The 15532-nt window shown below is 58.8% G+C and overlaps 1 protein-coding gene across 3 annotated transcripts; it reads right to left on the bottom strand.

Moving 5' to 3' along the window:
• Nucleotides 1–3741: 3741 nt before the first annotated feature.
• Nucleotides 3742–14981, bottom strand: NFATC4 (nuclear factor of activated T cells 4). Of its 3 annotated transcripts, none has more exons than XM_038741160.1 (10): nucleotides 14882–14981; nucleotides 12754–13894; nucleotides 11091–11253; nucleotides 10357–10556; nucleotides 8631–8803; nucleotides 6679–6819; nucleotides 5696–5751; nucleotides 5453–5579; nucleotides 4675–5184; nucleotides 3742–3981 (listed from the first exon to the last, which is right to left on the bottom strand). In XM_038741160.1, exons 1-10 carry the CDS (start codon nucleotides 14979–14981, stop codon nucleotides 3917–3919), a joined length of 2676 nt encoding a protein of 891 aa, XP_038597088.1. In that variant the 3' UTR covers nucleotides 3742–3916. The 3 variants fall into 3 exon arrangements, with proteins under 3 accessions (XP_038597088.1, XP_038597090.1, XP_038597089.1); XM_038741162.1 differs by having other exon boundaries at nucleotides 4957–5184; XM_038741161.1 differs by having other exon boundaries at nucleotides 12754–13892; nucleotides 14886–14981.
• Between the last annotated feature and the right edge of the window lie 551 nt (nucleotides 14982–15532).

Raw genomic sequence — 15532 nt, 5'->3', positions numbered from 1 at the left:
TCAGTCGTATTTCTTGAGTGCTTACTGTGTGCAGAGCACTGTACTAAGCGCTTGGGAATGTTGCCAAGCGCTTAGTCCAGTGCTCTGCACACAGTAAGCGCTCACTAAATACGATTGAATAAATGAATGAATGAATGAATAGTACAGTGCTCTGCACACAGTGAGTGCTCAATAAATACGATTGAATGAATGACTATTATTAAACAGGCCCAGGGCAGAAGCTTCCTTCGCTTTCTCCCGCCACTTCCCTCGGCCTTAGTCCCTGCTAGAAAGGGGGAGCGGGCGGAGAGGGCCGATGCCCCCCGTCCGGCTGGCATTTGTGAGACAGGTGGCTTGGCCGAACTGGGCTGGGGACCCCCCGTAGGGGCCCAGATGGCACCGGGGCTCAAGGCGGCTTCCTTCCCGTGGGCAGTGCCAGAGCCGGGACCACGGCCAGTGAGTGAGTTTGCAGGCCATGGGCTCCGAGGCGGAGGATGGAGAGAGCAGGGCTGAGGTCAGGCAGAGCCTGAGGGGCGGGCGGGATTGGGGAAGAGGGCAGAGTGGGCACAGCCCGGCCCGCTGGTGCCGTCTCTATAGGGTGCCAACTTGTACTTCCCAAGCGCTTAGTCCAGTGCTCTTCACACAGTAAGCGCTCAATCAATCAATCAATCAATCAATCATATTTATTGAGCGCTTACTGTGTGCAGAGCACTGGACTAAGCACTTGGAAGTCCAAGTTGGCAACATAGAGAGACGGTCCCTACCCAACAGTGGGCTCACAGTCGAGAATACGGAGATAGGGGGTGAGCCAGGGTTGGACGGCGGGACAGGCGAGAGCGAGGCCCAGTTGGCAGCAGAGGAGTGGAGTGTGCAGGCTGGGATGTAGAAGGAGAGAAGGGAGGTGAAATGAAAGGGGGAAAGGGGATGCAAAGTTTTGAAGGCAATAGGAGGAATTTTTGCTTCATAGGAAGGTTGTTAGGAAACCACTGGAAATTTCTGACGGTGCGCGGAGGGGGGTGGGGGGTGACATGCCCAGGGCGTTTCTGTAGAAAAATAATCTGGGCATCAGAGTGAAGTATAGACTGAAGCGGGGAGAGACAGGATACGATTGAATGAATGATGATGATGATGATGATGATGGTGTTTATTAAGCGCTTACTATGTGCAAAGCACTGTTCTAAGTGCTGGGGTGGAGACGAGGTCATCAAGTTGTCCCGCGAGACTTCATCCCCATTTTCCAGATGAGGTAATTGAGACACAGAGCCCACTGTTGGGTAGGGACTGTCTCTATGTGTTGCCAATTTGTACTTCCCAAGCGCTTAGTACAGTGCTCTGCACATAGTAAGCGCTCAATAAATACGATTGATTGATTGATTGATTGATTGAAGTGACTTGCCCAAAGTCACACGGCTGACAAGTGGCGGAGCTGGGATTGGAACCCGTGACCTCTGACTCCAAACCCCAGGCTCTTTCCACATAGTAACCGCTTAACAAATACCCGAGTCATTATTATTATTATTATCATCCAGGATTTAGGGCCTCCCTTGGGGGAGCGGGGGATGGCCACCTCAGTCCGGGCATTCGGGTCATTTCGACCCCCTCGTAATAATAATAATAATAATAATAATAATAATAATAATGGCATTTATTAAGCACTTACAATGTGCAAAGCACTGTTCTAAGCACTGGGGAGGTTACAAGGTGATCAGGTTGTCCCAAGGGGGGGCTCCCAGTCTTCATTCCCATTTTACAGATGAGGTAACTGAGGCACAGAGAAGTGAAGTGACTTGCCCGAAGATACACAGCTGACGGCTGGGGGAGCCAGGATTTGAACCCATGACCTCTGACTCCAAAGCCCGGGCTCTTTCCACTGAGCCACTCTGCTTCTCAAGGAGGAGCTGCAGGCCGGGCTGTGGTTTTCCGGGGTGAGGATCCTGGTTTTTCCCCCCATTCCCTGCCCACGACGGCAATTCCCAACACCTGGGCTTAGTAGGCATTTGTCATTCATGGGTTCCAGGCAGGTTTGTTTTCCAGCTGGCAGGCCTCGCGGTTGGAGAAGCAGCCTTGCTTGACGTGACGACCGTGTCACCCTGTCCTCAAAAGTTGCGCTCCCCACACCGACAGCTTGGTAACTTCTGAGGTCGCAGGTCTTCCTTCAGCCGTCGGCGCCTGACCACCTCTTTAAGGGCCCTACAGTCTTTCACGCCCTGTATCTCCACTCCTGGAGAGTCCTATTTGTTTGCTTTTTGCTTTTATAACAATAATGGTGGTATTTGTTAAGCGCTTACTGTGTGCCGAGCACTTTTCTAAGCGCTGGGGGGGATACAAGGAAATCAGGATGTCCCATGTGAGGCTCACAGTCATAATCCCCATTTTACAGATAACTGAGGCACAGAGAAGCTAAGCGACTCGCCCAAAGTCACACAGCTGACAAGTGGCAGAGCCTGGATTAGAACCCACGATCTCTGACTCCCAAGCCCTCCGCTGAGCCACGCTGCTTCTGGTAAGCACTTACTATGTGCCAGGTATTCAGTCAATCGTATTTATTGAGTGCTTACTGTGTGCAAAGCACTGTACTGAGCCCTTGCAGGCACTAAGCACTGGGGTAGATACGAGCCCGTGTCCCCCGTGGGGCTCCCAGTCTTCATCCCCATTTTACAGTTGAGGTAACTGAGGCACAGAGAAGTGAAGCGACTTGTCTAGGTCACACAGCAGACAAGTGGCAGAGCTGGGATTAGAACCCAGGTCCCCAGGACTTCCAGGACCGGGCTCTATCCACTAGGCCACAGTGCTTGGATAGAGCGGCCTCCAAATAATAATAATAATAATGTTGGTATTTGTTAAGCGCTTACTATGTGCAAAGCACTGTTCTAAGCACTGGGAGGAACACAAGGAGATGAGGTTGTCCCACGTGGGGCTCACAGTCTTAATCCCCATTTTACAGATGAGGGAACTCAGGCACAGAGAAGTGAAGTGACTTCCCCAAGGTCACACAGCAGACGTGGGGGAGGTGGGATTTGAACCCATGACCTCTGGCTCCCAAGCCCGAGCTCTTTCCACTGAGCCATAGCTACGGGGAATCTCCTGTGCTCCGTGGCTTCTCCAGGGCAAGAGATTCCCTCAGCTTTTCTCCCCTGGGAATGGCGAGGCGATCCCACTCCGGCTCTGAAGGGAAAAGCCCAGGCGTTGTCGGGTCTGACTGCAGTATCAAAATATGGAAATCTGCTGTATTGTAGTTTCCATGCGCTTGGCACAGCGCTCTAGCACACAGTAAGCGCTTAATAAATACGATTGAATGAATGAAGAGAAGGACGGGGAATGCAAGGGGCGGGAAGGGGCAGGCGTTGGGGAAGACAGGAAGTCGAGTCTGGATTCTGGCCTTTTCCCCGGACTGCTGGGGCCTACTCCAAGAAGGCCCACTGGGTTCCATAAAAGCGATGGTATTTGTTAAGCGCTTACGATGCGCCGAGCATTGTTCTGAGCGCTGGGTAACAGCAGACCGTTTCTCCACCCCGTACCCCGGCTGAGAGGGTAAAGAAGGGTGTTTCCGAGGCCCCCAGGAACAAATCGGCCGTCAGCACTAAGCCTTGAGCTGTTTTATTACTCCAAAAGGCTCTCCCCGGGAAAGATCCTGTACACATATCCTATATACACCCCTTTACCCCTGCTGCCGGAGCCCCGGGGGTCCCTGCCAGCCCCCCAGGCCTAGGGGCAGCCCCCTAGATCTCCCCCCACAGAGACCCCCCAATAATGGCTCCTGCTTTCTCCATCCCACCCCAGTCTCACCCCAGGCCCACCTCCCTCCCCTTCGCCACAATCCGCTGGGGTCCCTCCGTCCCGTCCCCTCTAAAGGGGGGTCCGGGGCCTCCGTCATGCTGGGGTGTGGGGATGGGGGGAGGTTGGAGAATTGGGGAGGGGGCTTTGCCACGACGACAGCTCAGGAAGGAGGCTCTTCGGGGGGAGGAGAGAAGCCGCTCAGATCCCGGCCGATGATCTCACTCACTGGAGGGGAGAGAAAGAGGGATGGGGAGAAACTAAGTGTCCCGCGGTCACCAATTTCTTCCCTTTACCTTGAATGTCCAGTGCTCGGGCAGTGCTCAGCACGCCGTAAGTGCCTAATAAATACTTTAACTCCCCCTCTCACCGATGCCGGCAGCCCCCACGGACCCCAAGCTCTCTGGGCTCTCGGCACTGGCTTGCCTTTATTATTATCATTATTGTATTATGATCATTGCTATTAATAATATTTGTTATGCTCTTATTATGTGCCAGAAAATGGCCTAAGAGTTGGGGTAGATACAAAAATAATCAGACTGGATACAGTTCCTGCCTCACCTACCGCTAACAGTCGTAATCACCGTTATACTAATAATAATTACAATATCTGTTAAGTGCTTACTATGTGTCAGGCACTGTTCTAAGCGCTGGGGGAGATATAAGGTGATCAGGTTGCCCCAAGGGGGGCTCACAATCTTAAACCCCATTTTCCAGATGAGGGAACTGAGGAACGGAGAAGTGAAGTGATTGCCCAAAGTCCCCCAGCTGACAAGCGGCTGAGCCAGGATTTGAACCCATGACCTCTGACTCCCAAGCCCGGGCTGTTTCCACTGATACCGCAGTAATAATTGTTATTAGTGTGGTTATTATTTGGGGGTGGGGGACCCCAACTCCAAGCCGAACCCCAGACCCCCCTACCTTCTTCCAGGGTGATGCCGGGGACGGGCAGGCCGTCTCGAAAGCCGCCACTGAAGCCGCCCCTGCCTTTCCCGGGCTCCAGGACCCCTTCCCCGTATCCCTCGGCGGCGGAGTGGGAGACTCTGGGCGGAAAGGGGGCTTCGGGTCGGGGGGAGGCGGGCAGGGGTGGACGGTAGGCCGCTGGAGCGGGGAACGGGGGTCCCAGAGAGTAAGGGCCGCCCCCGTAAGGGTCGGGGGAGAAGGGCCGGGGAAGGAAGGCCGTTGGCGGGGATCGTGCGCAGCCCGGCTCGGGGAAGGCCCGTAGGCCGGGCCTGTAGGATGGAGGGCCCGCTTGGGGGTACAGCGGGGGCGCCCCAAAGCCGAATCCTTCGGGCAGGTAGGAAGGGTCGTAAGGAGGGTCTTCGGTGGGGTAGGGGGGAGAGAAGTCCATGTCGGTCCTGAAGGGAGGGCCCGGGCCTGAAGGGAAGCCATGGAGGGAGGAATCGGGCAGGGGTTCCTCCTTGAAGATCACTGGAGGGGGGTCGGAGAGCCGGGTTAGGGGGGACTGGTTAGTGGGGTCGGGGGGGGACTGTATCCTCTCCCCCTCCTCCCAGCTCGGCCTCGACCTCCCCTCTTCTGATCCCGCTGCAGCCCCTTCCCTCTCCGCCCCCTCAAACTCTCCAACCAGGCAAACTGCAACGGACTCTAAGGTCAGGGTCATTTCCACCTGTTGGCTCCCCCCCAAATGCCTGCCCTGGGGACACCCTGACACCCCCGTCCCGGCCTCCCCGAGTCTCACCGGGCAGGAACTTGAAGGTGTGAGTGGGACTCCTCTTCCTCCTCCCGTTGGAGACGTAGAAATGGACCTGGACGGGCCTACTGACCCGCTGGTTGCTGTACTCGGGGACGGCCAGGACCAGGGTCGCCTGGCGGGGAGGCGGATGGTCGGAGGAGGGGCTGGAGGCTGGACCGGCCAGGAGAATCCATCCCGAGCTTTCCTTAGCGTCCTGGGGACCCCTCCCCTCCCCGGGTTCCCCGTTACCTCGTTGCTCTTGAGCCGGTTGACCGTGGCTTCTTCCTCCCACTGCAGCTTCCCGTCTATAATAATAATAATAAAAATAATGACGGCATTTGTTAAGCGCTTACTATGTGCCAGGCACCGTACTTAGCGCTGGGGTGGACACCAGTAAATCAGTATGGACACGGTCCCCGTCCCACGTGGGGCTCCCGGTCTCAATCCCCATTTTACAGGTGAGGGAACTGAGGGTCCAGAGAATAATAATAATAATAATAATGATGGCATTTCTTAAGCGCTTACTATGCGCAAAGCACTGTTCTAAGTGCTGGGGAGGTTACAAGGTGATCAGGTGGTCCCACGGGGGGCTCCCGGTCTTCACCCCCATTTTCCAGATGAGGTCACTGAGGCCCAGAGAAGTGAAGTGACTCGCCCAAAGTCACCAATCAATCAATCAATCAATCAATCAATCAATCGTATTTATTGAGCGCTTACTATGTGCAGAGCACTGTACTAAGCGCTTGGGAAGTACAAATTGGCAACACATAGAGACAGTCCCTACCCAACAGTGGGCTCACAGTCTAAAAGGGGGAGAATAATAATGTTGGCATTTGTTAAGCGCTTACTATGTGCAAAGCACTGTTCTAAGCGCTTGGGGGGATACAAAGTGATCAGGTTGTCCCACGTGGGGCTCACAGTCTTAATCCCCATTTTACAGATGAGGTAACTGAGGCTCAGAGAAGTTAAGTGACTTGCCCAAGGTCACCCAGCAGACATGTGGCGGAGCCGGGATTTGAACCCATGACCTCTGACTCCCAAGCCGGCGATCTTTCCACTGAGCCACGGGACTCGCCCAAGGTCACACAGCGGACACGTGGCAGAGCCGGGATTAGAACCCACGACCGTCTGACTCTCAGGCCCGGGCTCCGGGTCACCCCCGGGAGTCCCCAGCTCTTCTCGTGGAGAGGAGAGTGGGGGTCGGTCCCTCCCCGCCCCTGGCGGACTCTCACCGGGACCCCTCTCGATGAAGACCACTTTGGAGTCCGGTAGGAAATTGGCCCCCGACAGGACCAGCTCCTCGCCGCCCTGCACGGAGCAGGCGTTCAGACTGTAGGTCTCCACCTGCGGCAGCTCCTGGGCCGAACGCTGGGCTGCGGGGAGGAAGGGGCAGAGGCCGGAGATGGGCAGGGGTCTCGCTTCCCCTCCCCTCGGGACCCCAGAGACCGCCGACACCCCCCGAGGCAGCAGGGCGCTGGAATGGCAAGGCGAGGGGGTGATGGGGAGACCCATCCAGAGCCATCCAGTCGCATTTACTGAGCGCTTACTGGGTGCAAAGTGCCATCCTAAGTGCTTGGGAGAGCACAATACAATAATAATAATAAGGATGGTATTCGTTAAGCGCTTACTATGTGCCACGTTGCAGTGGTTACAAGCAAATCAGGTTGGACACGGCCCCGGTCCCACGTGGGGCTCCCAGTCTCCATCCCCATTTTACAGACGAGGGAACTGAGGCCCAGAGAATAATAATAATAATAATGATGGTATTTGTTAAGCGCTTACTATGAGTCCCACGTGGGGCTCCCAGTCTCCATCCCCATTTTACAGGCAAGGGAACTGAGGCCCAGAGAATAATAATAATAATAATGATGATGGTATTTGTTAAGCGCTTACTATGAGTCCCACGTGGGGCTCCCAGTCTCCATCCCCATTTTACAGATGAGGGAACTGAGGCCCAGAGAATAATAATAATAATAATGATGATGGTATTTGTTAAGCGCTTACTATGAGTCCCACGTGGGGCTCTCGGTCTCCATCCCCATTTTACAGACGAGGGAACTGAGGCCCAGAGAATAATAATAATAATAATGATGGTATTTGTTAAGCGCTTACTATGAGTCCCACGTGGGGCTCCCAGTCTCCATCCCCATTTTACAGGCAAGGGAACTGAGGCCCAGAGAATAATAATAATAATAATGATGATGGTATTTGTTAAGCGCTTACTATGAGTCCCACGTGGGGCTCCCAGTCTCCATCCCCATTTTACAGATGAGGGAACTGAGGCCCAGAGAATAATAATAATAATAATAATAATAATGGTATTTGTTAAGCGCTTACTATGAGTCCCACGTGGGGCTCCCAGTCTCCATCCCCATTTTACAGACGAGGGAACTGAGGCCGAGAGAATAATAATAATAATAATAATGATGGTATTTGTTAAGCGCTTACTATGAGTCCCACGTGGGGCTCCCGGTCTCCATCCCCATTTTACAGACGAGGGAACTGAGGCCCAGAGAAGTGCAGTGACTTGCCCAAGGTCACCCAGCAGACAAGCGACGGGGTCAGAATTAGAAACCACAGCCTTCTTACTCCCAGACCCGGGCTCTAGCCACTAGGCCGGGCTGAAACTCGTACTACAATACGACAGACGCATTTCTAGACTGCGAGCCCGTCGGTGAGTAGGGATTGTCTCTGTTGCCGAATCGTACTTCCTAAGCGCTTAGTCCAGTGCTCTGCACCCGGTAAGCGCTCCATAAATACGACTGAATGGGTGAATTCCTTGCCCGCAACAAGCTTGCAGTCTAGAAGAGGGGGCAGGCCTACGTGAAGAGAAATAAATGACGGGTAAGGTCATCATTGCTACGGGGCTGGGACGTGGGGGGGATGAATAATAATAATAATGATGATGATGATTCAATCATTCAATCATATTTATTGAGCGCTTACTGTGTGCAGAGCACTGTACTAAGAGCTTGGGAAGGACAAGTTGGCAACATATAGAGAGACGATGATGGTATAGAGATGATGATGGTATTCGTCAAGCGCTTACTCGGTGCCGAGCACTGTCCTAAGCGCCGGGGCAAGTCAGGGTGACGCAGGAGGGCATCCCCGGGGGCTGGGGGCTGGATGGAAGGGGAGGGGGGACAGAGGGAGGGAGGAGGCCGACAGCGCCGGGGCCACTCACAGCATTCGATGGGCACTGAGGCCGCCTGCACGGAGACCACTTTCCCGCCGCCCTGGGGCACGTGCACCCGAAACACTAGCCGCACCCGTGTGTTCTTGCGCCCGATGTCCGTCTCCCCCTTGCGCAGTTCGATGTCCGAGTTCCGCAGCTTCAGGATGCCCGCGCAGTCGATGCTGCCGACACGGCCCCAGAGGGTCAGCCGGCCCGGTCATCCCCCCCACCCCACCCCACCCGGGGGGCCAGCGAAGACCCCGGACGGGCAACCTCGCCCCCACGATCTCCACATGGGTCTCTGTTGAGCGAGGCCTAGTGGACAAAGAACGGGCCTAGGATCCGGGTTCTCACCCCGGCTCTGCCACCTGCCTTCTGGGTGACCCGGGGCAAGTCACTTCACTTCTCTGGGCCTCGGTTTCCTCCCCTGTAAAATGGGGGTTCGATACCCGTTCTGCCTCCTATTTAGGCCTTGAGTCTCGTGTGGGACCCGGACTGTGTCCAACCCGATTGACCTGTATCTACCCCAGTGCTCAGAACAGGGCTTGGCACATAGCACTTCACAAATAACAAATAATAATAATGGCATTTTTTAAGCATTTACTATGTGCAAAGCACTGTTCTAAGCACTGGGAAGGTTACAAGGTGATCAGGTTGTCCCACGGGGGGCTCACAGTCTTCATCCCCATTTTACAGATGAGGTGACTGAGGCAGAGAGAAGTGAAGTGACTTGCCCAAAGTCACCCAGCTGACAACTGGCAGAGCTGGGATTTGAACCCACGACCTCTGACTCCAAAGCCCGGGCTCTTTCCATGCAGCCACGGAGATGCAGTGACTGTACTAAGCACTGTGCCCCTCGTGGGGCTCACAGTCTGAGTAGGAGGGAGTGGGATTAAATCCACAATTTTCAGATGAAGAAACTGAGGCACAGAGAAGTGAAGCGACTTGCCCAAGATCACCCAGCAAAAAAGGAGGGGTACCGGGATTAGAACCCAGATCCTCTGAGTTCCAGGCTCGGGATCTTTCCATTAGGCCACACTGTTCCCCTGATGACAATGGGGTGAAGGGAGAGACTGGAAATCTTGATGATGACGATGACGCTAACGGTATCTGTTAAGTGCTTACTATGTGCGAAGCACTGTTCTAAGAGCTGGGGGAGATACAAGGTCATCAGGCTGGCCCACGTGGGGCTCACAGTCTTCATCCCCATTTTACAGATGAGGAAACTGAGGCCCAGAGAAGCGAAGCGACCAGCCCTGAGTCACACAGCTGAAAAGTGGCGGAGCCTGGATAATAATAATAATGATGGCATTTGTTAAGTGCTTACTATGTGCAAAGCACTGCTCTAAACGCTGGGGGGGAAACAAGGTAATCAGGTTGTCCCACGCGGGGCTCACAGTCTTAATCCCCATTTTGCAGATGAGGTAACTGAGGCTCAGAGAAGTTAAGTGACAGCAGACGTGTGGTGGAGCCAGGATTAGAACTCACGACCCCTAACTCCCAAGCCCGGGCTCTTTCCACCGAGCTGCGCTGCTCCAGGAAACAGCTGGCCGGAGAAATTGGGAGTGGCGGGACGCCAAACTTTCCATCCCTCCCCAGAAAGGACCCCCTACGCCCTCCTCCCCCGGCCCCTCGAACCCCTCTGAGGAGAAGAAAGAAACCCAGGCGCTGGATTCCCGGGCCCCAGGAGCAAGGCGGGCTGACCCGGCTTCAGGGAAGGGAAACTGAGGCTCACTTGGCAGCCATGTTGTTCTCGGGCAGCAAGGACATCTCCAGGACCTTGGTGCCGCTGACCACCGCCTCGTAGCTGGCCGTGGCCACCATCTTGCCCGTGATGCGGTGCACCTGGTAGAAGGCATGAGGCCTCAGGTTCCGCTCGTCCGCCGTGCCGATGAACATCTGCAGGGTCAGCGGCTTCTCGTTGTAGCCCAGGAGCTGGAGGGGGGTTAGCGGAGGTCACCGCGGCGACCCCCGTGGGACACCCCTCTCCTCCCCGGGCCCCCAGGCTCGGAGATCCACCCCCGGGCCTTCCGATCCATCCTGAGGGCAGGCGGGAAATCCTGGGAAGAAATCCCCAAGGCAGTGGGGAAAACCAGGCTGGGAGCGGCAGTGTTGTCCTTGGTCTGGGGCCCGAGATGGGGGGACCGAGACGGGGCCGCCCCTTCCTACGCGGCGGAGAGGCTGAGCCCCCGTGACCTCTGACCCCCCACGCCGCAGCTAGGCCGGTCACGCTTCCTCCGGGTACCGGAGGATGAGAGGCGACCATCAGTCCCCCTCCTCATCTTCCCCCGCTGGGGCCCGCGGGTCACCCCTGCCAGGGAGCGTGGGAAAGGGCAGGCCCGGGGCCCGCCCAGCTGGATCCCATCCGCAGGGTGGGGAAAGGGAGGAGAGAGCTCCGGGTGACATCACGGACCGGGCCGGGAGGCCGAGGCCTCGGGCGGACCCGTCCACCGGTCCCTTCGCCGTTACCTTGACCACAGGGTGCCCCCCGGGTGCAGCCTTCACGGCTCCCCGGCTTCCCTCCGTCTCGTAGTGGGCCCGGTGATGGGTGCGCGGCTGAACCTCGATCCTCAGCTCCAGCTGCTCGAACTGACTAGGCAGGGGCCAGTCCAGGGGGGGCAGGGCTGACGTCCTGAGGGAAGGGGCAGAGCCGTGGGGAGGGGGCGAAGCCCAGCAGGCCCCCCCATCCCACCCCAGCGCGATCCCGGGACCACAGCCCTCTCCCGCTGTCCGCAGAGGCCGGCTGAGTCTGGGTTGGGGGGATTCGGGGGCTGGGATCCCCCCACGGGCGCTTGGGAGACTTTGGGAAAGACAACGGGAAGTGGGATGACCTCAATGTCAGGATGGAGTTGGGGAAGGGGGAGTTCAACCTCTACCCAAAATGATAATAGCGGTGGTATTTGTTAAGCGCTTACTACGTGCCAGGCACTGTACGGAGCCCTGGGGTGGATACGAGCGAATCGAGCTGGATACGGGGCTCACACGATGATGAGGGAACTGAGGCCCAGAGAATGATAATAATAATAATAATAATGCTGGCATTTGTTACTCGCTTACTATACGCCAAGCACTGGGGTAGATACATGGTAATCAGGTTGTCCCACGTGGGGCTCACAGTCTCCATCCTCATTTGCCAGATGAGGGAACTGAGGCCCAAAGAATGATAATAATAATAATAATGTTGGCGTTTGTTAAGCGCTTACTGTGTGCCAAGCACTGTTCTAAGCACTGGGGTAGATACATGGTAATCAGGTTGCTCCACGTGGGGCTCACTGTCTCCATCCTCATTTGACAGATGAGGGAACTGAGGCCCAGAGAAGTGAAGTGACCGGCCCAAAGTCACACAGCTGACAAGTGGCGGGGCCGGGATTAGAACCCGTGACCTCTGACTCCCAAACCCCGGCTCTATCCACAACGCCGGCCAAAAGAGGGTTACCTTGTACCCACTGGGCGCTTAGTACAGTGCCTGGCACATAGTAAGCGCTTAACAAATACTACAATCATTATTACATTATCATTGTTGTTGTTGTTGTTATTATGGGAGGAGCCCAAATGAAAGGGTGCCTGGAGGCCTGAGAGCTACAGAGAGGAAGGCTCTCTCTTCAGGCCTCAGCCCTGTGAGAGTTCATTCATTCACACATTCAATTCTACTTATTGAGTGCTTACTACTACTGCTAATAATAATGGTATTTGTTAACCGCTTACTATGTGCCAAGCACTGTCCTAAGCACTGGGGGAGATACAGGGCAATCAGGCTGTCTCACATGGGGCTCCGGGTCTTCATCCCCATTTTACAGACGAGGGAACTGAGGCACGGAGAAGTGACGTGACTGTGTGCAGAGCACTACTCTTAAGTGCGCTAAGTTGACGGAGTACTGTATCAAGTTGGCGGGGCGGGGGAGGCGCCTCTCATTTTGGAGCCTGAGTTATGTCAGCCTGGGAATGACCCCCCATTCCCAGAGCCGGATGCTCCCAGAGGGAATGCCGTTTTTCTTCGGGGGCAGGGAGCGGGGCATTGAGAACTCGCGGAGGGGGAGAGGAGGGGAGAAGGGGCGTCTCATCCGCTCCATGGCCCCGTGGGCCCGGAGCACGTTGAGGAGGCCGAGACCCTCACCCAGGCCTCGTCCCTCACCTGAAGACGGGACTGTGCCCCCCGATCCGGGCCTTGGACCAGGCCAGGGGGGAGGGTACCGCCAGGTAGTCCATGCCCGGGCTCTCCTTCCGGGAAGGGCCGGGCGAGGGGGCCGCCTCCTCCGGCCCGGGGGGAGCCTTCCCGTTGCACGGGGTGGGTTCCTCGGGACGGGGCGAGGCCCCGGCCTGCTCGCTGGACGTCCGCCGCGTCTTCTGGGGGATGCTCTCGGCCGGGCCCGGGCCGGAGTACTCGAAGGGGCCCGGGGAGCCCGAGTCCCGGGCCAGCGGCGGGGGCGGCGGGGGCGGCGGGGGCGGCTCGGCCCCCTCGTCCCCCAGGCTGCCCCGGCGGGACAGGGCCGGAGAGGCGGAGGACGGGGTCCCGGAGCTGGAGTAGCGCCTCTTCCCGCACGGGGAGGCCGGGCGCGGGGAGGCCGGAGCCAGGCCTGGGGCGCTGAGCAGCTGCCAGCCGTCCTCGGACGCCCGGCCGGCCGGGCCCGGGCCCGGCCCGTACAGGCCCCAGGGGTCGTCGGGGGTCCAGGGCCTCGGCGAGGCCCTGGGGGAGGCCAGGGGCGAGCCCAGGCCGAAGCGGGAGGCCGCCTCGTTCAGCTCCGACTCCACCTCGTCGCAGGCGGCGTACAGGGCCGCCTCGTCCGAGGCGTCCGAGAAGAAACTCCAGGACGAGAGGCTGCTGCTGCCGGGGCTGGGGCTGAAGAAGCCCCCCACCCCGCCGGGCCCCCCGGCCTCCCGGTAGCCCCCGAAGCCGTCGGGCACCGGGTAATCCCGGGGAGAGCCGTCGCCCCACATGTCGGAGGCGTCGTCCAGCGGGGGCGGGGGGTCGGGCCCGGGCCCCGGTGGGGGCGAGATGGAGGTGATGCGGATGCTCGGACACCCCAGGATGCGCCCCCCGCCCACCGACGACCCCACCGCTCCCCCGCCGGGCCCACCGCCCGGCACCCCCGGCCCGGCGCACAGGGCCTGCTGGCTCTCCCACGTGCCCACGGTGGGCGCCGGCCTGGGCGGGGGGGAGTGCATGCCCGGCCTCGGGGGCGGAGGCCGGGGGATGACGATGGGGGCTGCGCTGTAGGTCGGGGGGTCTCCCGGACCCAAGCGGCAGCACGGGGGGGCTTCCTCTTTGTCTAGCTCTGAGCGGGCGGCCCAGGAAGGGACAGAAAACAGATGAGAGGAGAGGGCGGGAGACAGACACAGAGAAGGTCAAAGGTCAGGTGAGGTGAGGAGGGGGCTAGGGACCCCTTCCCCGGGTTCCGAACTGGGGACAGACCCACCAGGAGCGGGGGATTTGGGGACATCCCCTTTCCCCCAGCTCTGAGGTGGATGGGCAGAGACGTGGGGGGGATACTCTGGGATTGACAAACCCTCTCCTCAAGTTTTCCCTTTCCTCTCCCAAGCCCGGGATGGGACGGGACGGGGCGGAGCTCCAATGGGGGGTGGAGGGGGGGAGGGGGGCGGGCTGTCGGGGGGCGCCGGCCGAACACATGAACCCAATTAGCGGCGGTTCCCAAACCCCTAAACTGCGCTGGCAGGCTCCCCGGTTGCCGTGGTAACCGCGGCTAGGGATGGAGGGGGGGGGGGCGGGGATGGGGAGAGCCCCGAGGCAGAAGGGGGGCGGGGGGCGGCGTTTCAGCCGGGGGGGGAGGGACTGCGTGCCGGGCGGAGGAGGGGGCCGGGGCTGGGGGGGACGATGGGGGGATGGATAGATGGATGGATGGATGGATGGATGGATGGATGGATGGATGGATGGATGGATTCCGTGCGAGAGGAGGCCGCCGCCCCCGGCTTCGCCATCTGCCTCTCATTGCGGCCAGACCAGGCCCGGGGGGGGGGGGGGGGGGGGGAGTGGGGGGCGGGGGGGAAGGGACGGGCTGGAAGGGTGGGGGTCCCTCTGCTCTCCTGCCACCCCCTCGGGCCCCCACTTCGGCCTCCGGCCCGGGCCCCCCCCCTCTGCCCCGTCCCCGGCGCCCCCAGCCCCCGCTGGGCCTTCGCCCCCTCCCACCCCGTCGACAGCCCAACCCTAGGCCCTAAAAAGGCCAAAAGCAGGTCCCGCGCCCCCCTCCCCCTGTCCCCGGCCCCCGTCCCAGCCCCCCAGAGCCCACGCAGCCCCCTCCCCATGCGCACTGACCTTCCCCCGGCCCCCCCCAGGGGGGTCTCCTTCTCCTCCCCGAATACCAGCTTGAACTCCAGGTCTTCATCTTCGCAGCTGGCTGCCCCCATGGGGCCGGTGCCCCCCGAGGGCCCTGGCCTGGCACGGTGGGGGGGGGCCTCCCTCCCACCGTGCGCCGTGCCCCCTCCTCCTCCACCGCCGCCGCGGCCTCCCTCCCGACGCCCCCTCTTTATTATAGAAACTTTTCCAAACTTTTCCCCCCCCACCCCCAAACTTCTTCAAAGCGCTCCGGCCCCCCACCCCTTTCCAGTCCCGCCCTGATTGGCTGCCGGGGATGCTCCGGTCCCTCCCCTCCCCTCCCTTCTCCATCCCCTCCTTCCCTCCCTCTCCCCCAAATGACTTGGGAAACGCCCCCCTCTCCTCGGCGAGGGAAGACCGTTGGCCGCAGGGCCCGACAATCCAGTCCCCCCACCCCCAGGACCCTTTCCCCCCCCTGGGAGTTCGGACTCCTGGGTCGAGTGGCTTTAAAGGGGCCGCGTCTCTTCCCGGGGACCCGTCCGAGCCCCTTCCTCAGACGCGGAGGAGACCCCCCCCACCCCCCCAAAAAAAATCAGTCCCTCCCACTCATTCAGGCCCAGCCTGGGGCCTGGTCCTGGGGAAG

Source organism: Tachyglossus aculeatus (genome assembly GCF_015852505.1).
Source record: "Tachyglossus aculeatus isolate mTacAcu1 chromosome 12 unlocalized genomic scaffold, mTacAcu1.pri SUPER_6_unloc_1, whole genome shotgun sequence".
Taxonomy (NCBI): Eukaryota; Metazoa; Chordata; class Mammalia; order Monotremata; family Tachyglossidae; genus Tachyglossus; species Tachyglossus aculeatus.
The sequence above is the reverse complement of the archived record's forward strand: the minus strand, read 5'-3'. Positions and strand labels throughout refer to the sequence as shown.

Coding starts and splice junctions, on each gene's coding strand:
- NFATC4 (XM_038741160.1), bottom strand. CDS start 14,981: ATGGGGGCAGCCAGCTGCGAAGATGAAGACCTGGAGTTCAAGCTGGTA. Junction 8,804..10,356: donor GAGAACAACATGGCTGCCAA/GTGAGCCTCAGT, acceptor CCGTGTCGGCAG/CATCGACTGCGCGGGCATCC. Junction 6,820..8,630: donor CTCAGTGCCCATCGAATGCT/GTGAGTGGCCCC, acceptor TCCTCCCCGCAG/CCCAGCGTTCGGCCCAGGAG.